The sequence below is a fragment of the Myotis daubentonii genome, chromosome 6 (assembly GCF_963259705.1).
Source record: "Myotis daubentonii chromosome 6, mMyoDau2.1, whole genome shotgun sequence".
NCBI lineage: Eukaryota > Metazoa > Chordata > Mammalia > Chiroptera > Vespertilionidae > Myotis > Myotis daubentonii.
The window spans coordinates 25921691-25942526 of record NC_081845.1 but is presented as its reverse complement, the minus strand read 5'-3'; the positions used below and the strand labels follow the sequence as shown (position 1 = coordinate 25942526).

At 44.0% G+C, this 20836-nt stretch overlaps 1 protein-coding gene across 4 annotated transcripts in view; it reads right to left on the bottom strand.

Moving 5' to 3' along the window:
* Nucleotides 1-20151, bottom strand: part of ARFGEF3 (ARFGEF family member 3) — a 126060-nt gene extending 105909 nt beyond the window's left edge. For 3 of the 4 annotated variants that reach the window (XM_059700454.1, XM_059700455.1, XM_059700456.1), the window contains exons 1-2: nucleotides 19889-20151; nucleotides 13829-13880 (exon numbers count right to left, since the gene is read on the bottom strand). In XM_059700454.1, coding sequence (XP_059556437.1) covers nucleotides 13829-13880; nucleotides 19889-19973 — 137 coding nt within the window. In that variant the 5' untranslated portion in view covers nucleotides 19974-20151. The remainder of the gene's footprint in view (nucleotides 1-13828; nucleotides 13881-19888) is intronic. The other variant, XM_059700457.1, reaches the window with a different exon arrangement.
* Between the last annotated feature and the right edge of the window lie 685 nt (nucleotides 20152-20836).

Below are 20836 nucleotides of genomic sequence, written 5' to 3'. Positions count from 1 at the left end.
AAGAGTAAATGCAACACAGCCATTTTGCAACAGGCTTGGTTGTAAATGGCCTGAATCCAGAGACTTCAGGAGTTTGCAAAAGTACATGTGTGGGTGCCCACAACAATCAGTGACAACAAGCTAAGATCCTGGAGGCTGATGAAAATGTTCACTTGGAAGAAAGGGAAATTTGTCAATAAAGGTATCAAGTATTCAAGCATTTGAAACACTGTAATTGTAATTCTGCTATAATTATCTTTATCAGTAAAACCCCACTACACAGATACTTCTAGAGATAAAGAAAACTGTCTCTCCCTCTACAGGGTAAAAAAAAAAAAAAAAAAAAAGGAAAACCCACTCTTTTTCTATCCTAACATCCATGGGAGAGATTCTTATACTGCAGAAAATGGAGTTTTGACTGTCCCCTAAACACTCGGCTACACAGATGCCTTGTTTCCAGGGTGACGCGACACCCTGGTCACATCCAGGTGTTCTTCCCAGCGTGTGAGAAAGCACCAAGGCACTCTCAGTCCCAGCCTGGGAAGGCAGGGACACATTGTGCGGGATCAAGATGACCAGGAACACTGAGGCTGAACGGCAGGGACTTGGTCAAAGCAACATGGGAAATGAATGTACTCAAGTTTGTGGGGGCTTACTCACCCCCACTACTCACAGCCACTTTAGGTTGCTGTCCTCTCTCTCTCTGGAGACACAGAGGGACCCAACATCCCGATGCAGGCTGGGCTCTACCCAGTCATCCCTGGAAATCCAGAGCCACCCTTGCTGGGTGCCAAGGCGGCTGGGCCTGCCCAACTGAAAGCTCAGGGCGCCTGAGCATGGAGACGCCCACTCTGGATAAGTGTGACAGCAAGAAGGGAAGATCACGGTGTCACAGACGGCACTGGGTCTATTAAGAGAACTCTGGCCCAACTTAGAGGTCTGTGGTTTCGTCTTGGCCAACAAATAAAGGGTGCAACCCTGGGCATGTAAGTTACTTAGCGCTCTCTGGAGTGTAGTTTCTACTCACAAGATGCTAAGAAGCTTCTATTTTCCCTAGATACTTGAAAGGATGGGCAGGACAGACTGAGTAGGCATATTAAAGAGCTTCAAAAGCAAGCAGTTCATAGAAATATGAGGGAGGTGCAGTGAGAAGAGCAGTAGAGTCTGAGGGGATGAGCCCTCTTGTCCTGGCTCAGATGCTTGTGGTCTCCAGAAGTCTCAGCTGTCTTCCCTGCAGGATGGGGGTCTCTCTAGCACCTCTTCGAATTCTAACAGCCTCTACTTTGAAATGGGTGGCTAGCAGTCTTAGCAGCCTCCTTAGTAGCAACTAGGTTCCAGCTTCGTTTTAGCTGATGGAGTGCAGGAAGCCGCCCGTTGTCTTCACTAGCAGAGAGTGCAAACAAGGATCCCGGAATGCTGGTGAACCTTGAACCCATGGCAAGGGCCAGAGTTATGCACCGATTGTCTAGTCCAGAAAATGGGGGCTCAAGCTATTTCCTCATCAAATAGTCTCAGGGTAAATCCTTCTAATATTTACTGACTTTTAAGATAGTCTGTCTGTTACTGCAATTAGAGCTAGATGTGTATCCAAAGTTGGGCACCAGTGGAAGTCCTTCCCCTTGAGTTGGGCTTGCCCGCCTGGCCCCCAATATTTCCAAATTATTTCTTGTCTCATCTCTTTCATTTGTGTGCGGCCCCTCTTCCAGATCCTGAACCCTGAGCCACATGGGACGTGGGAGAACAATAGTGTGGGCAGCCTCAAGAGATAGATCAAGATTGGTCTAAGTCTTTCCTGACAATCCTGTTTCCTGCTTTTCCAGACTCTCTTGTGGCTCTCGAAAAACATTTGCTTTCTTGATAAAAGGACCAGATTTGTTTAGGGGGCACTGCCCTTCTGCCTTTTGTCTTTCTGCCTCCTGTCTTGAATGGGGATGTGATGACTGGAGCTGAAACAGCCATTAGGTGGTAGGAAGAGTAAAAAATAATGGAAGGCTAACAGAATCCTGGACATACCAGTGCCTACCTCCTAACTGCCTACTAATGAGAACATTAAGCCTTATCTTGTTTAAACCGCTATTAGACTCTCTGTAACTTACAGCTGGATGCATTCATAACCTATTCACCCTGTTAAATCTTATTTCTAGAAAAGAACCAGCATTCAAGTAATGACATATGTGCCTTCTGGCCCAATACATTTCCCAAAGGTGAAAGCTGAAATGAAGGAATAGGGACAACAATAATTCCCATTCTAACACATGTAAAAGACAGGTGGGTATTCAGCAAATATGCATTAAAGACACAGAATATATTCGTCAAAAACAATTTTCAACTCAGGTCTGTGTTTGAAATTCTATCATAGATTAGCTGTGTAACTTTAAGCAAATGATTTTTATCACTCCGGCCTCAGTTTTCTTATCATTAAAATATAAATTATGTTAGTACCCTATTGCACTTATTGTAAAATTTAATAAGACTATGCATGAAGTCCTTAGTAAAATTCCTGGCACAGATCAATGCTCTATATTTGGTAGCCCTCACTACTAAGGAGCCGGTGTATTACACCAGAGGCCCTGGGCATAAGGACGATGGAGTTTAGAGTTGCAGGTGGGGTTAAACACACAAGTCAATCAGTTATTTATGGCAGCAGGACAAGGCCACAACATGCGCCTGTGTGCCCAGGGTGTGGGAGAGAATGCCAAAGCCCCATTTCCAGGAGCCCACACCTTGTGAATGCCACAGATGTCTCAGCTCTCCTCTCTTCTTATTTCACTGAGAGTTACCAAATGCAGTGGGGCCTTGACTTGCGAGTTTAATTCGTTCTGAGACCGAGCTCGTTAAGGAGCTCCTTAACTCAAAGTACTCTGTCAACTCAATGCAAAAAATCGGCTCAGAGACAGCTGGTATCTCAAAAATCTCGTTAGTCAGGACACTCCTAAGTCAAGGCCCCACTGTACTTAATGCAGAATTCCCCTGCCTTACCTTGCAGAAGAAATAAAGACAATGAAAGGGCCAAACGACAGCCAGACAAGAGGCATAGGACCCCACCAATAAATCTTCAGGTTTGTTTGGCTGCCACATGCACCTGGGCTACCTTCCCTCCCGGAGACCCTGAGGACTCACGTGGATTCCTTTCAGGAGAGCACATCAGTAAGGGTGCTTTCAGCTGCAAATGACAGGAAATCCAACTCCCCTAAGTGGCTTAAACAAGGAGGCAGGCTGGCTCCAGGTTTAGGCCAAGAACCCAGGTCCTTTCCATTGTTCTGCTGACCCAACCTGTATGGTGTCAGCACTACTCCCTGGCTGGCTCCCCTCACAGCTACAAAATAGTTGTCGCCCCTCTAACCATTATTTGAATGTGTTAAGTTTCAAAGGAAGGAGAACTTCCCCTGCACAAACTGAGAAAGCATCCCTCTCACATTCCATTCAGAAACATACGCCTGATGCAGGATAAGCCCAGACCATACAGCCACGCCTGCAATGGGGCAGCCACCCCTGAAGCTCGGGGTTGATAATAAAGGCAGATGCTGATACCCAATAGGTCCTGTTAGGGTTATGGATGGTTGGATGTTGAGCAGGAAACCAAAGGTTTCTGTTCTAGAGGAAAACGATCAAAGGTCCAAAACATTTACTAATACCAACAATTACCTCCTAAACTCAAGGAAAGCCCCTGCACTCTGGTTAACGACAAAACAAAAGTGTTACAAAAGAGGCCAGCTAGAGAAAAGTGTTGAGTCTGGAAGTGAAAATGGAAGAATCCCGACAGAGCGGCATTCGATTTCAGTTCCCTCCTTTCAGATGCCAGCATTTATTTTAAAGAACCTTTAGAACTGCCACCTTAAAGTGTTCCAGACCCTGCTGCTCAGGCTCATTTGTTTGATTCCCAAGGACCAATCAGGCCTCTCTGTATTCCTAGGAATCACAAATAACACTCTTAAATCCAGATTCTTCTCTGCTCCTTAGTTCTCAGAACCTTTCTCCTATGTAAACTCACTCTGAAACTCGACACTGAGGGGGGTAAAAAAACAGCACTCAATCACAATGCAAAGTACCAGAACACTATGAGCTATTTGATCAGTGACATTTCTCTTATGATTTGTTGCACGTTCTGCAAAGTACCATCCCCATTATGTGGTATCTCAGTAATGTTCATAGGACCCCAGTAAGAAGTACATTATTTGCAGGACTATTATAGGGCTATTTCCATAGCGAGGGGGTGGTTGAAGCATAACATGACCCAGTTCCACAGGCCTGCAACCAGGAGAACGTAGAGCCACCTCCATCTCAGCATAGCAGCACGACTACTGTGTGGGCCTTAGGGTTTGGGAGAAGGCAGGGCTGAGGCGGCTCCTGTTATCAGGTTAGAGGAAGACCTGCTGACTCTTAAGAAAGAGTTGAGATTCTGGCATTTAAATGGTGAAGAGATGGTTCTCAAAGTATAACCTAAATACCCGAGACCCATGAAGTCAAAACTATTTTCATTCTTAATCTCTCAGGAGTAGACAGTGGAGTTTATTAAAAAATACCCACCATTATTTCAAAAGGCAATTAAAATCCCCTTCCCATTTTAAACCACTGAATCTATCGAGGCTGGACGTTCTCTTCAACCAAAGCAGCAGACAGTAGGGGATTGATGGGGAAGCAGAGCTGAGAACCCAGCTGTTTCCTATTAAGCCACATCATAGAGATTTGAAAAAACACACACAAACAAAACAATAAAATTCTAAGTTGTTTTGTTTTGAAAGTAGTTGCTTTCAAAAGTAGTAGTCATTTATATGAGCATGCAATAAGCGTATTGGTTTTAATAAATTAATAACTATTAGTAACTTTCTATTTTAACGTCTAATACGGTAACTATAATTTAAACAATGTAAAGCTCTCTGAAATCCTTAGTCATTTTTAAAACTGTAAAAGGCCTTGAGAGCCAAATGTCTGAGAACTGCTGCATTAAAGTGACCAATACATAGGTAAAGAAAATGCGTGATGAAAGGGGTTGTGCACCCAATTCCAAAGTGGGGTATGGGCTCCCCACTACCAACCAGCGATTCCCCAACACCAGCTCAGTGCCCCACAATTCAGCTCAAACGCTATCTGGCTGGAGGTAGCATCAGACTGCACAGGTTAAGGGCTCGGTTCCAGAAGACTGTCCCTGACCTCCATTTCAGGCTAGACTCCCAAGCCCAGGTTATCTATCGATCACCTGCTTAGCCTATTGGCTACAGACGGAGTGGAGGTTCCAATGACCCCGCTCCTTAGGTTAATTTGCTGTAGCGGCTCACAGAACTCAGAAAAATGCTTTACTTACTAGATTACTGGTTTATTACAAAAAGATGTCACTTGGGAACAGCCAGGTGGACGAGAAGCACAGGGCAAGACCTGTGGGAAGGTGGCATGAAACTTCCATGCCCTCTCCAGGCGGCCACTCTCCCAGCACTGCACAAGTTTACCAACCCAGGAACTCCCCAAACTCTGTTCTCCCGGGTTAATGGAGGCTTCATTACACAGGTAGACTGATTAAATCATTGGCTACAACGCCAACACCGCTTCCTCCCCAGGTCAGGGGTCCCAGCCCTCTGATCACAGGGTTGGCTCCACTGACTCAGCCCCTAGCCAATCAGCCACATCATTAATATAATACAAGACACCTTCTCAGCTCTCACCACTTAGAAAATTCCTAGAGTTTCAGGGGCTCTGTGTCAGCAATGGGAACAAAGACCAAATATATATATTTCTCACTATAAATCACAATATCACATTATATATATATGGAGATCTTGCCATTTATGACAACATGGATGAGGCTTGAGGGTATGATGCTAAGTCAGTGGTTCTCAATCTTCCTAATGCCGCGACACTTTAAATACAGTTCCTCATTTTGTGGTGACCCACACAAAGTAAAATTATTTTCATTGCTACCTCATAACTGTAATTTTGCTACAGTTATGAATCATAATGTAAATATCTGATATGCAGGATGTATTTTCATTGTTACAAATTGAACATAATTAAAGCATAGTGATTAATCACAAAAACAATATGTAATTTTATATGTGTTTTCTGATGGTCTTAGGCGACTCCTGTGAAAGGGTCGTTCGACCCCCAAAGGGGTCGCGACCCCCAGGTTGAGAACCGCTGCTCTAGATCTATCTCCTCTGCATCTTCTGGTCCATCAGTGATCACATTGGGGAAACAGAGGCACCTCACCAGTGCTCATCTCCATTTACAGAAGCTGACAAGCAAAATGAGTAGCTCAGAGCCCAACATTCATACCTGGGAGAAGCAGAACATAGTGTATTTCAATTATCTGTTCACTTCCCCCAGCAAGTGGTAGCTCTTGAAGGGGAGTTTGTGTCTTGTTACCCCCTGTGGGCCCAGTACAAAGAATGCTGCTTGCTTGGCTCCAACTCCAAATCCAGGACCTCACTTGTGTCCCCACTTGCCACTGCCTCCTCCATGAGAGCCCAGGTCCCCCTGCAGACGTCTCCAATGGAGATGTCGACATTCAAGACTGAGTATTCAAGAGGCCGACAATCAAGGCAATCATCACGAACAAATATTTATAAAGGCGTCCACTGTACTGTATGCTTGGGCACACACACCTTAAACTAACAATCATTTTCTTTCATAATCAAATATCCTATTGGCTCTAAATTACATCTATATTTTTACTATCTCTGAAATGCATGAGTGCCTACCTCCCCCTTTTCAGCAATGTCATGTTACTGGCTCTGTTTTCCATATCCAGGCTTAGTTCAGAGTTGGAGTTAAGATCGTTTGGGATCACAGAGCCGCCCTCCCACAGCTCAATCTTGGGGGGGGGGGGGCGACTCTGTGTCCAGCCCCCTCTCTCGGCCCTTTCAGCCACAACCCATGCACAGCTGAACATTTTCTTGGTTTCTTCTCTACCAAGGGTCCCTGAAATTAGCATACAAACCCCTTTGTCTCTAAAGGATTTTCCTCCCAGCTGGTAAATACAGAAAAACAAAATGGTGTTTACAAAATAAAGCAAGCATATGGGGAAGTTAGTTTCAGGGGAGGAGTGGGGAGGGAGGGGATAAAAAAATCTTTGAAATACAACAGTTCTCTTTGGACTTTATTAAATTAAGAATTAGAGCAGGTTTGCTCCTACTCAGAATATGATCTATTCTAGATACATTCCTACAGTTTAGGCCTAAAAATGAGGCCTGTACAAAATCTTCTCTTGATAATTCTGCCGGTTCGCTCATCTTAACCCTCCCTAACGTTAGCTGTTCCTTAGCCTTTTCCCTCAGTCATAAGCTTAGAGAGCAAAGAGTTAGTTATTTAATTACAGAATTGCTCAGGCTTCCCCCTGGGTATTCACAGCAATTCTAGGCTAGTGTCTCTTTTATCTTAAGGTTTCCCTTCTGCTGCACAGACAGGAAAAGTCCATTTAGGTCATGTCTTGGCAAAGTCATGTGTGCACGCTAATCTCGATAGCTCTACTAATTCATGGCTCTCCCCTAAATCTGAATACAGGACACACCTTTTAAAAGCTCTGGCTCCCTGGAAATTGCATTTAAAGTTATTCCAACACAAGGTGATCTTATCCACATTCCTACATTAGTAAGTTGCACTCGTGAATTAGCAGTGCCTAAATATAGCAGATTTCTCAATAATTCTTTTTAATAATGGTGCTTTCATCAAATAGCTTACTGCATGAAATTTAGCTTTATATTATCTTGGTTTTGCACATAAATTACAAGAAAACATAAACTTCTGTGTTAAATTTGTATTGGGAAAGGTGATACTCCTTTACGGGTTAAGAAGGGGACTTCGGAGTCCACAGTTCTGACTCTATCCCGGGTTGGCTTGAGGAGTCTCTCCGAGCCTCAGTGTTTCCCAGCCTCACAGAAGTGCTGTCAGGACGGAGACCAGCATGTATAGCAGTGGTTCTCAACCTTCTGGCCCTTTAAATACAGTTCCTCATGTTGTGACCCAACCATAAAATTATTTTCGTTGCTACTTCATAACTGTAATGTGGCTACTGTTATGAATCGTAATGTAAATATCTGACATGCAGGATGGTCTTAGGCCAGCCGTGGGCAAACTACGGCCCGCGGGCCGAATCCGGCCCGTTTGAAATGAATAAAACTAAAAAAAAAAAAGACCGTACCCTTTTATGTAATGACTAGGGGCCCGGTGCACGAAATTCGTGCACTGGGTGTGTGTGTGGGGGGAGTGTCCCTCAGCCCAGCCTGCCCCCTCTCACATACTGGGAGCCCTCAGGCGGTGACCCCCATCACCCTCCAATCGCAGGATCGGCCCCTTGCCCAGGCCTGATGCCTCTGGCCTAGGCGTCCGGCCCGGGCAGCGGGGACCTGCAGCTGCAGCGGCCCCGCGATCGTGAGCTTCGCTTTAGGCCCAGGCAAGGGGCCCCTAGCTCCTGGGACTGCCAGCTTTGACAGTGCCCAGCTCCCATCGCTGGCTCCACCCCTACTTCCTGCTATCACTGGCCAGGGCGGAAAAGGAACCTGATTCTCCGATCATGGCTGGGGGGCAGGGCAAAGGCGGCCCCAGGGCCGCCTTTGCCCTGCCCCCCAGCTCTTAGCTCCCCCCTGGGTTTCTGATCACTGTCAGTGGCAGGGGGCTTCCTCCTGCTTTCCCTTTCGCCTCCCTGCATTGTGCCTACATATGCAAATTAACCGCCATCTTGTTGGCAGTTAACTGCCAATCTTAGTTGGCAGTTAATTTGCATATAGCCCTGATTAGCCAATGAAAAGGGTAGCTCGTACGCCAATTACCATTTTTCTCTTTTATTAGTGTTGATGTTTATTTTGAATTTATATTAGTTCACACAAACACTCCATCCATGCTTTTGTTCCGGCCCTCCGGTCCAGTTTAAGAACCCATTGTGGCCCTTGAGTCAAAAAGTTTGCCCACCCCTGTCTTAGGCGATACCTGTGAAAGGGTCGTTTGACCGCCAAAGGGGTCGCGACCCACAGGTTGAGAACCGCTGATGTATGGCCTCTAAGAGAGTCCCTGGCACATAGTAAAGGTTTAAAAAATGGAAGCTCATGTTCTCATGTGTCCTAGTTGGGAAAATGTGAATCATCAGGCTATTGCACATGCTAAGACACATCATATTAACAGAGGAGTGCACTTTAGAATAGGTAAAGAGGTCAAGGGAGATCTTACGTCAAATTTATTGGCCTTAACTTGAAAAAGATATTATAGCAGGTGTTGTGTAGTTACATAATGCTACTAACTGATACACAGTTCAACTACACATAAATATGCAGTAAAAATAAAAATATAAAATACTGAATAAACAAAGACGTCCAAAAGCAACTAAATACGACGCTAGTCTTTGCACCACGCCTCCCCCAGGAGAAAAGTCCTAGATGGTGAAAAAGAGACATACCAACACCACACTGAGCCATTTACAACATGAATCAATGTGTTCAGGTCTCTATCCATCTCCTGGTATCCATTTTTATAACCCATCAATACAAACAAAATCTCAGAGGCCTAGTTTGCAATGAAAGCAGAAAGCCCAGGCCTATATTGCCTTCAAGGCACAGTTTAATTATGAAAACCATGCACAAAATAACCAGCACATCAGAATTCCTACCTTCATTCCATTCAAGAGGAAGGAAGAGGCCTAAGAAAGGAAACTCATGATTGGATTGCTCTACTTTTTCCAAATGGAGTTATGTTTCCTTCTAACTAACACTTCCATTTACAGCCATCCAAGTGCTATAAAATAAAGACACCAACTACTTGTCATAAAGGAAGGATAAGTGGCTGGTTTCTGAACACTGATCACCTTGCTCACATCACAAACTATCACTCAAGCCCAACATCCCCTACATCCTAGCTTGGGTGGGTTATGCGCATCTTTAATTGACTGCATCATTTAAAAGTGCTTTTAGGAGAAGCTTTATAATTGAGAACTAATTGTAGGTCTTTCTTATCAAAGGGAATAGAACATGAAAACCATTAGGGCTGGCTTATAGGCTGGCAGATAGCACACAGAAACAGCTATACTGTTTCCTAACTTCCTAGGTAAGTTAGGAAACAGTATAGCATTGTCACTTACATTATCTTAAAGGGCGAGAGGAATACTCTTTGTGGTCCATAGCAGTTGGGAGAAGAAAAAGAGAAACTAGACCTTCAGGACCCCTTGATTTCTAACATGGATCTTACCATCCCCACTGCTAAAGGCTTCTCCTTGGACACAACTGATCAGAACAGTCTCAGTAATTATTTATCAGAATGTTAATTTAACATGAAAAGTTATCAATCAATGGCAAAAAAAAAAAAAAAGAAGAAAAACTGCACAGCAAAAGTATTTGTGATCTGAATTATTTCCTATAGCCCTTTCCAAAACCTGTAACAACAAAATCTGTAAATAATCACTTTAGATGATTACGCAACAGAAATAGAAACAATCTGAATATAAAATCTGGAGAACACAAGAAATAGTCTATGAATTTGGTTTCTTTCTCATATACTAAATATAATTGAAGAAATTTTTTTAATAATTGATATATCCAAATAATTCCTCATGAGCAAATATTTACAATGACTAGATTTTTTGAGCTGGTGCTCAAATAGTAAGAAGATGGTGTGTTAAACATAATAACTGCCCAATAAATTTAATTTTAAAAAACAACAACATAATGACTGGACAGAGTAAGCACTCTCTGGGCTTAAAAGTGCTGGGAAGATGAATCAAAGGACAGATTTACAACAGAAGGAGAAAAGCCCATTACAGTATATTTCCTGTGTCACTTTCCTGATAATAAAGTGAAATAATAAAGTTATTGATTCAATAACTAAATGAGGATTTAAAAGGCTCCCAACTATTTCAAATCAGTCCAACTGAAACCTCCTTAAATGGATAAAATTCTACAATAAGCTTACACCTGCAACCTTATAACAGTGTTTTCCAGCTATATATGTTTCATTCTCCTCCCTCACAACACAAAGTGCAGGCACACATCTGCTGACTCGTTCATATGGCTCCATGCTCTTATACGAATGCTCGACAGAGCTCATGGCACAGCTGGAATACAATAATACACAGGCCTTTGTATACCAGGATGACGTCACCAGCTCTTTATCATAGAATAAAAACTCTGAATTAAATTTCTGCTAATGGTGAAGATATGGAAAGACGCCTGTATATATTCATCCACAGTTTCTCATCTGCATCCTTCCAACCAATTTGCTGCCTCCCCCTATGGGTTGCGTAAGACAGTTAGCAGGCTTTGGAGTATATTGTAAGACTATGGACTAAAGTAAAGCTAAATGTCTAAACAGGGGACCAAACATACGTCCGTGGGCCCAGTAAGGCTGTTTTTTCATCCAACTCATCTGGTCACACACACACACCAAGAGCTGGAAAATGCCAGTTGTCTCCTGATGAACAGTCCCACCCAATGGGCCAGAAGACTCGCTGTAGGTTCGACAACTCTTTGGGCTGGGAAACAAGCTACAGAGCAGTGTCATGGAACATTTTTGCTCTTGTAGCCTTTAAAGAAAATATTAACATTTTGGTTTTCACACGTTTTAAATTACCATTTAAAATTTTAATTATAATTTTAATTAATTGCCAAGGCTATAATTCTGGCATATTAAAATTATTAAAAATTTTAATTAAACTATAGCACTTATTTAATGTAATGAAATCTAAATACCACACCCATTTGAAAACCATCTTTATCCATCAAAAAATACATGAACAAACTCTCCTTTAACAGGAAAAAAGCTGCATTGTTCTCTTTTCTCCTTGAACTTGTATTTCCATTCCTCTTCCCCACAGAATGTTTTCTCAAGATTGTTTTAATGCTTAAGAGACTTTCATTTATCTTCCCATTATATTTCTCTATAACAAAAAATATGTATAGAGGGATTTTTTAAAAATTTCCATAAAGCCAAAAGTGTTCAAATTTCTTCTGGTTTCAGCTATCATTCCTAATGCTCACAACTGATCCAAAAATATTAATAATCACTCATTAGAAATGTTAATGTAGTTAGCAAAGAAAGTATAATTTTATTAGAAATGCATTTGTTTCTCTAGATATGGATATAGATATATAGATATATCTCCCTTCCTCTCTCTCTGTCTCTCTCACTAAAATCAATAAATAAAAAATTGAAAAAAAGAAATGGATATTGCTAGTATATTGTTCTCCTCAATTAGTTTATACACCTGTGGATAAATATTCCTTATTGCTATAATAAGGTTGGGTTTACCATCAATTTTGTACCTTTCACCCCCACTTTTATAGATATAAACAGTATAAAACCTTGTTTACATAAATAAAAACTGAATGGAGACTATCAAAAAATATTATTACCTATTATCTTGTGACCGGATTAAGTCCTTCTTCAATTTTGCTGAAGGCCAAGAAGTAAAAACTACCCTGCAAAATGTGTGCCCTGGTCATTATACCCATCCCCTTTACCAACACAAACACTAATGGTTTCATAGTCCCTTGTTGGTGGGAAGAGAGTTTGTCCCCCAGGACAACACACCTCAGATTCAGGATGGGATGGGTAACAGCTGTGTCTCTCCTTCGTCAAGCAGGGGAAGGGTGACTGTAAGAGGTGAGATGGAAAAGAAGATGTGGCAAAATCAACTGGGAAGCAAATCAGTTTTTAGAAAGGTTGCCTCTAGGAGTTGGGGACCAGAGGTCATTTCCCTGAACTACTCATGCTTTGTGTCTTGGAGAGTCATTCTCCCGTGAGCGAGGACAAACATCCAGCCGGCACTGCCCGCCTCCAAGCACAAATACTGCCAGACGCCTGTCCGTTTAGAAGCATTATGCACACAAAAATGTACTCAGTTTGATTAGCACATAAATTCCCTTATAACAGATCAGCCAATAGCAGATCAACGCGAGACATAATACATTTTTTAAAAAGACAGAAACATAAATCTTGTTCAATCTCCTTGAAAAGAGAGAAAATACCTAATAAATCATAGTGTCCTGAAAATACAGAAATTATACTCAACAACTCAATATTTTTAATAATCTCAAAGAAAATCTGGAAACAATCCAAGTGTCCAATACGAAGAAAGCAACTACACAATTAATTTACAACAGCCATATAATGGAAGAATATGCAATATTTTAATTTAAAGAACATATACTGACATTAGAAAATGTCCTTTACGTGATGCTGACTAAAAAAAAAACAAGCAGGAAACAAATTTGTAAATAAAAATTCACATGAATTTGTAAAGATATGTGTGTGGGGGGAAACACGCCTATTAAGAAATGCATTAAACTGTTTTCAGTGGTTCTCCACAGGCTGTGTAAATAGGAACTACTTTGTTATTTGTTCTTTCCAAATTTTCCACAAAGGGCATGCATTTCTGGTGATGAGAGGAAATTACAAAAATGAGGGCAGTGAGGAAGGTAGGGAAAGAGGTTCACTGTCTCAGGGCTGCTGCCTGTGGCTGCAGTTTGCGAGATGGTGTCCAGCCAAGGAGCCAGTGACAGCTTGAATCCAACCCACATGGTGTAGGCCTATCACCCCCCCCCCCCCAAAGAGGGGCACCATTTCCTAATCCACAGTAGAAGATACTATCCATTGTCCACATCCTCACTTCGGTTATAGTCATTTCTGCCCTTGACCATTATTCTCTCATCTTTGACTTCCATAGCTTGTGCCTTTGGCTTGAGATTTCCCTTACTCCACAGACAGGTGGAAATCAGTGCAATCCATTCCTATAACGCCAGCCTCATGAAATATCCCAGTCCATGCGCGCAAAAAAGCCAGCGGTCAGCAGTATCATCCTACAAACCCACGAGGTTATCTGGGTTTTCAGGAAAACACGGTGGGCAATTGTTATGTTATACAATTCCAGTCTCCTTACCTCAGCAAGTGTGGAGGGATCTTGACAACGGTATCCACACCACCCAGGGTTTCTGCAAAAGGAAAATTACAGCTAAAAATAAATATGTACAAAGTTAGAATCTGCATTGTGCATCATTTCTCTTTTATCTTTAATTTCTTTATTGGTTAAGGTCATAATTTCACTGTTAGTTTCTTTTCCCCCCAGAAATTTCTATAATTATAAAGTAGTCAATTCTCAATTCTCTGACTGCAAATCGTTCATATTTAAAAATACTCCTCCCCTAAAAGCCCCAGAGACGTATTTCCCTATAGAGACATAGAGTGAATAATTCAATTCCTAACCTGAATCAGAATGCCAATTTAATCTAGTTACAACAGACTAAAATTCTATACTCTTACAATAGAGACAGAGAAAGAAAAGTTGTTTCCTTGAAACTATGGTTTTAATACCCTTCAATAATAACTTAAACATAAGAGACTTTCAAGTTCACAAAGCATTTTATGTAATATCTCATTATTCCTGCACACATTTATGACATGGTGGATTAAGCCTTTTTAAGTCACACTATAATTAGAAATACTGACTGGGAGGCTCACCCCAAATCTCATGAATTCAGCTTGGATGTTCAATACTTTATTTACCATTGTTGTGAATTACTCGCACCATTGCTGCCTCCAGTTGTAGAAATAATGAAAAGGTCACTATTCTCTCCCAAGAAAAAACAAAAAACGGTTCTATTTCAATAGCTCCAACTTGCCTTCAGTTTTCTAGCTCAACCTGTGTTGATGCTCTCTTCACTGCTTAGAGCGAGCAAGTCCTGTCAATTTGAGCCATTTTCGTTGGGGACGGAGAAACATCTCTCCCAACCTTGCTAAGAGAGCAGAGGGAACAATGGACACCAAATGTTCCCTGAGACTCAGGAGTAAGAACAGGTGAAAGCATGCTGATAGGATCTGGGCCTATGGTGGCCAACGGGACAAAACATTGGTACGAGCAAGGCAATCCACAAAACAGAAAGATGGAAGCAGTAGGGTCAGTGATGCTATGGCCAAGGGAGGAAGTGAAAGGAATGTCAGTCCTTAAGATGAGAGAGGACAACAAGAAAACGAAGTCCTAAGCTTCAGGGGCGGAGAGCAGCTCAAAGGCTACACAGGTCAGCACAGCCCAGCAGGGCCAGTGTCCAGGACAACTTGATGCTCTGACACCACATGGAGGCTCTGACACCCAACAACCAAACTGTCCTGATTTTCCCCATCAGAGAGAGGGGTTTATATTCAATTCAGAATGTGCAATGGTGCCCACCTCTACAAATGCTAGAAGAGCTAGAAGAAGGGGAAGGAGAGAGGGAAGTCACAGAGCAGCCATAAGGAGCCCATCCCTCAAGCAGAGATGTTGAGTAGGTAGCTGCATTGGGGTTTGGAGATCAGAGCACAGGTGTGGGCTGGTGATATAAACATGGGCATCACATTGTCAGAAACGGAACTGACGCTGTGGGTATGGATGGATGTGTTCAATCCAGCAGGATTGAGAGTAAGACACGAGGGCTCAGGGCTAATTCTTGCAAACTCCAACACTTAGGCTGGGAAGAGGAGCTGGGAAAAGAGACAGAGCAGCTCAGGAGGTATGATAAGATTGGTAGGACACGGTCATGGAGGCCCAGGTAAAGTGGGTGCCCAGTATGCGTAGTATGGCCAAGAGGCCCTGTAAGATGGGTGAAAGGATGGTCTGCTAGACTGAGGTCTGTGTATGTTATTCTTCACTGAGAGCTGGTGGAATGATGGAGGAGAAAGTCGGATTGTAATGAGTTGAAGAGTGAGTACAGGATGTGGACACACTCACTATAGATACTCTTTTAGAAGCTGGGCTGTGAAAGTAACAGAAACTGTGGCTAGAAGGAAAAGTGGGAAGATAGAGGGAAGGATGGTGGCTGGATAGACTATCCTTCCACTACTTGGTGTTTCCGTCTCTAACTTCCTTTCTCCTTTCCTCCATTTTCTAAATCCATTCTATATGAGTCCCTGATATACGTAAAAACATTGCTAAAATAAGGGCATGGTCCCTTCCAGTATAATGTTTTGCCATTCTACTTCACCCTGCCATTCCCAGCTCACAAGCTTCCAGGATTGCCAGTTCTTGAAAGAGAATGCTAGTCTCTCAGGCTTTCCACAAGCTGAACCCTCTGGTCAGACCATTTCCTCACTGATAAAAAAAAAAATCTAACAAACTAGATAGCTCAAAATAGATGAGAGATACATATATGTTCTTTGCCATTTATGATACCACTATTAAAAATACCAATTTTCATAGATGTATTAATGACATAAAATGCTAAAGTTAAAATATAAATGGTAATCCAGGATATATGATACTAGAGGCCTGGCGCACAAATATGTGCACAGGCGGGGTCTGGCTGGCCTGCCCCAATGAAAGCCCATCGGGCCGGCCAGGGAGAGGGCCCGCAGGCAGTTGGCCAGCAGGCCCCGCCCCCAATCGGGGTGTTGAGGGGCCAATCAGGGGCCAGGCCGGCCCGGAAGGGGGCCAGTTGGGGCCCAGATCAGGCCAGTTGGCTGCCGCAGTGCACATCATAGCCACCAGTCATTCTGGTTGTTCTAGTTGTTCCTCCATTTTGGTTGCTGGACTTTTATATATCTAGATAGATAGATATGATACCACATTTTGCAGAAGGGAAATACTCTAAAATGTGGTGTTATCTCTGGGTTATGAGATTACAGGTGATTTTAATTTTTTTCTTTATACTGTTTGAATATTTTTCAGTATTCCAAAATGAACACCTATAGATCTTGAAAATAGAAAAAAATATTAATATTACATAAAACTTAAGTCATTACCATGTTCATTTATTTATTGAACATCTGCCTCTCATATTGTAGGAGCAGAAGCCACAAAAAAGCATAAGCACCTGTCCCTTTGCTCAAGAAGCTCACGTCTACACCGTTGCTATTTGTTGATTTGGTTGACCAGCATCCACTCCCCACCTTCTGAAGCAGCACCCTAATCTGGTTTTGAGGAAACCATCCTTCCCTGACTCTGGGATTTCAAGTGAAACCAAGGACTGAACAGGAGTGACTGGAGATGCTCCACTCTCTTGAGATGATCATGAATGCTAGGCTAAGTGTGGAGATGACCCCTCTCACCCATGATGGTTTAAGTATGCTGATGCCACCTTTTCATGAGATGGTCTAAATCAGTGATGGCGAACCTATGACATGCGTGTCAGAGGTGACACGCGAACTCATTTTTGTTGGTTGATTTTTCTTTGTTAAATAGCATTTAAATATATAAAATAAATATCAAAAATATAAATCTTTGTTTTACTATGGTTGCAAATATCAAAAAATTTCTATATGTGACACGGCACCAGAGTTAAGTTAGGGTTTTTCAAAATGCTGACACACCGAGCTCAAAAGGTTTGCCATCACTGGTCTAAATGGTATCATTCATGAGCCCAAAGCTGTGGAGACTCATGCAGAACATGTGAGTTACCTCAAAAAGAGCAGAGCAAGGTCTTTGAAACACTAATTCCTGAACCAAACTCAACCCCCAGCCTTCTAAGGGACATTTAATTAAAAATACATTCTGTTTGAATTAGTTTTTTTGGTTTCTTGATCCCAACATATTTCTCAATATTTTCCCCCTACAGGGTGGCTGTGCATACAGTTAACTATAATCCGAAGTAGCAGGTGCTTAAGGAGTCATGCGGGCAGGGCTTAGAGCCAGAGGGCCACAATTCACCTGAGGAGTTCAGGGAATGAATTCTTCCTGTGTGAGTTGGGTCTTAGGAGACTGGAAAGGGAATTCCTGGCAGAAGGACTAGCATGAGCAAAGGCAGAGACATAGGCCGTGCACAGTGTGTTCGAGAAAGCAGTGCAGCTTCTGTTGAACCTTTGGTGGGGGAGCAACAAGAAAGAAGGCTGGGGCTAGACTGAAGAGAGTTCGAAGGAATTTATACATTAATCATAAAGAAATTATGGGGTTGAAGAGAAGTGTTTTTAGTAAAAAAAAAAAAAAAAAAAAAAGATGGAAAAGTTGAACATGGACTGGAGTAGGAAAGAGAACAGGGAAGCCATCTCTCTATGCCTTTGTTTAGGCTGCATTCTCCCTCCAACATGGCCTTCTAACAAAGTTCGATAGGGAGGAAGTGTTTATTCATCTATTCATCCTTATATCTCACTGCTTAATAAAGAAATGTTTGCAAAATAAAGGAAGAAAAGAAGGAACCCACAGCTTACCCATTCATCAAGTCAAATCTACTTCAAAAGTCCCACCAGGTCACACCAATCCCCCCTCTCCCAGCACCCTTGCCCTCACAATCGGCCCCTCTTCTTTGATCTGTGTTCCTGGTTTACTCATTCCAGCCTACACAATGCATGCCCTGCACTGTTATTTAACAATTTCATGCACTCACATCTCATCTTGGTAACCAGAGAAAGGAAACCCATCTATTCTTACAGTCAGGCTGGACTCTAGGCTCTCAGCTTGGACAAGCTCCCTGCTTCAGCTCTGGTCTTCCTGGGTAGCTTCAAGGACCTGATCTTGGCAATGTAACAAGAAGCTGAGCATCAAACATTAAAAATACTAGAATACTCTTCTCCTCCCTTTTATCTAAATCTGCTTAAATTAGCAAAGTAATAATGAATACAAGGAATGGCATGCTTAGAGTGCAGTTGGGCCCTGCTTTACGATGTTACCCAGCCATCTGTGACCTTTCAATAGAGGCCTTTGGGAATCTAGGTCTGAATCACTCTGCTGAATGACAATGGCAATGCAAAACAGTCCTGTGGCTTTAAGAGCCTTGCTGCTCACTGATTTATCTGGTCCATTTTTCTTTAACAGTAAACAAATGGTCACGTTCTGGTTCTAACTACAAGATCAACTTCCTAGACAATATTCTACAAAATGTTGTGAAAATATGCAGGTGTAAAAAAAAAAAAAAGATGTTTCTATGAATGTCTGTACACCCCCCCCCCCCAACATATGTGAATTAACAGAGTTGCCTGAAATGCCATAAGAATTTTACATTTAGTGGGAAACATGCTAATGTCTCCATCTCTTTTTAGGCTGCAGCACAGGATAATGTCTTGACAAGCACTGCTTGTTTTTGGTTGAGAGAGAAAGGATTTCCATTTCATATTTTAATGGAGTGGGAAAGGAGGAAGCACCTGCAGACTTGGGCAAAGCCAGGGCCCCACAGAGCCGCCTGCTTTCTCTTTGGCCTTTGCTTTTTCAAAAGCATCACCGTCACCCAAAGTGTGTTCCTGATCTCTTTGCATTCCTATCCAGACAATCTTGATTGCCCACATCCTTGCCTGGTTACAATGCCTTTCCCATTTCTAGGAGGCTGAGTTCTGCAACCTGAGTCAGATGGGAAACACACATTCGCCTGATTGCAATGTCTTTCCGCTTTCTCCGAGGCTGGGCTCTGAGTCAGGTGGAACTTACTTCAATGCCTGCACAGCTCACAAATCTGAATCCCACCTGTCTGAAGGGCTGACCACAATAGAACTGCAGGGGTAGGGTAACACAATCCCACCCGGATGTTATATTTTATGTGCAATAAAAATGAAAGACGATACTTAACAAGCTGGCCTCTGCCAGGAAAATCAAATTAAACAGCCATTCCTTCCTGATTACATTCGACAATGTTTCGAGATCCGGGTTGATGGTCCAACTTCCCTCTTCCCACAGGCACTTCGGAATCAGGCCCCTGGATTCGCACCAGCCTTCGTGGCCCTGTCTCCCTCAGAGATGGGTGACCACGGTCCACTGTGCTGGGGGTCTGGAGGAGGGACCCGCCCGGCGAGGAGGACAGCGGTTCCCCGTTAATGTTTAGGAGATAAACAGACCAGAAGGGAGACGAACAGATGTCAACACCCGCACCAAGATCCTCACATCGTACCTCAATTCACCGACCAAGGCAACTCTCCCAATTGCGCAAAATGCAAGCAAAACAGATGCTCGGCGAAAGCCCCCCAGGTACAGGGATGTCAGCCCCAGCCCCGCGGCCCTCCGGCGGGGTGAGCAGCGGCGCCCGTGCCCCATCCCGCTCCGCGCGCTTACCCAGGGCCCAGGTGCAGCTCTCTTTGATGGCTTTGTACTTGCTCCCGGACGCTTCTTTCTGCAGCTTCCGCAGGATCTCTTCCATCTTGACCTTCTCAGGGGCCCGGCCGCCCACAGCGAAAGGAGCGCGAGGCCGGTCGGGGACGCCGCTGCCTGGCCGTGCGCGCCCCGGCGGCCGCTGCGCTCGCCAGCACCCGGCCCCGCGCGGCAGCGGATGAATCACGGCCGCTCCGCGCCGCGGGCCACGTCAGTCCCGGCGCCCCGCCCCGCCCGCCCGCCGGGTCAGGTGCGCTCTGAGCGGGGCCACGGCGACAGCGGGGTCGGGCCGAGGCGGAATGACGCTCCCTTGGCCCCGCCACCAAGGGGGGCCCCTGGGGCAGGGAGGCTTGGAGGAAGGTGGAGGCGGACGTCCGGAGCTGGCTCGCCGCCGGGCGTTGACAGCTCGGCCCCCAGGAGCGTCTGATCGGTGGCGCGGAGGCGGCGGGGAGGGGCCTCTCCGAGGTTCTCCCCGCGCCACCCACCCCCTGCGCGGGGTTGGGGCTGCCCAGCCCGGGTCGCGGAGTCCCCTGCGGGGTGTGGCGTCCCCCGCTGCACCCCCTGGCCCGTGCTTTCACCATTTAGTGATCAGCTCTCTGGGTGCCTGGCCCGCGCGCTACCTGTGATTAGGGTCACTCTGTCCAGCACGTATGCAACGTTCTCTCTCTCTCTCTCTCTCTCTCTCTCTCTCTCTCTCTCTCTCTCTCTCTCTCTCTCTCACACACACACACACACACACACACACACACACACACACACACACACGACACGAGGAAACCTAGCCCAGAGACTCGGACTTCCCAAATCAACAACAATTGGACTCCGAACATATTTTTAAATTCAAAACCCTTTTATGAAATATTTCTTCCCTCCCTTTCCCTTCCTTTCCTGTGCTGAATTGTTTTCCTCCGG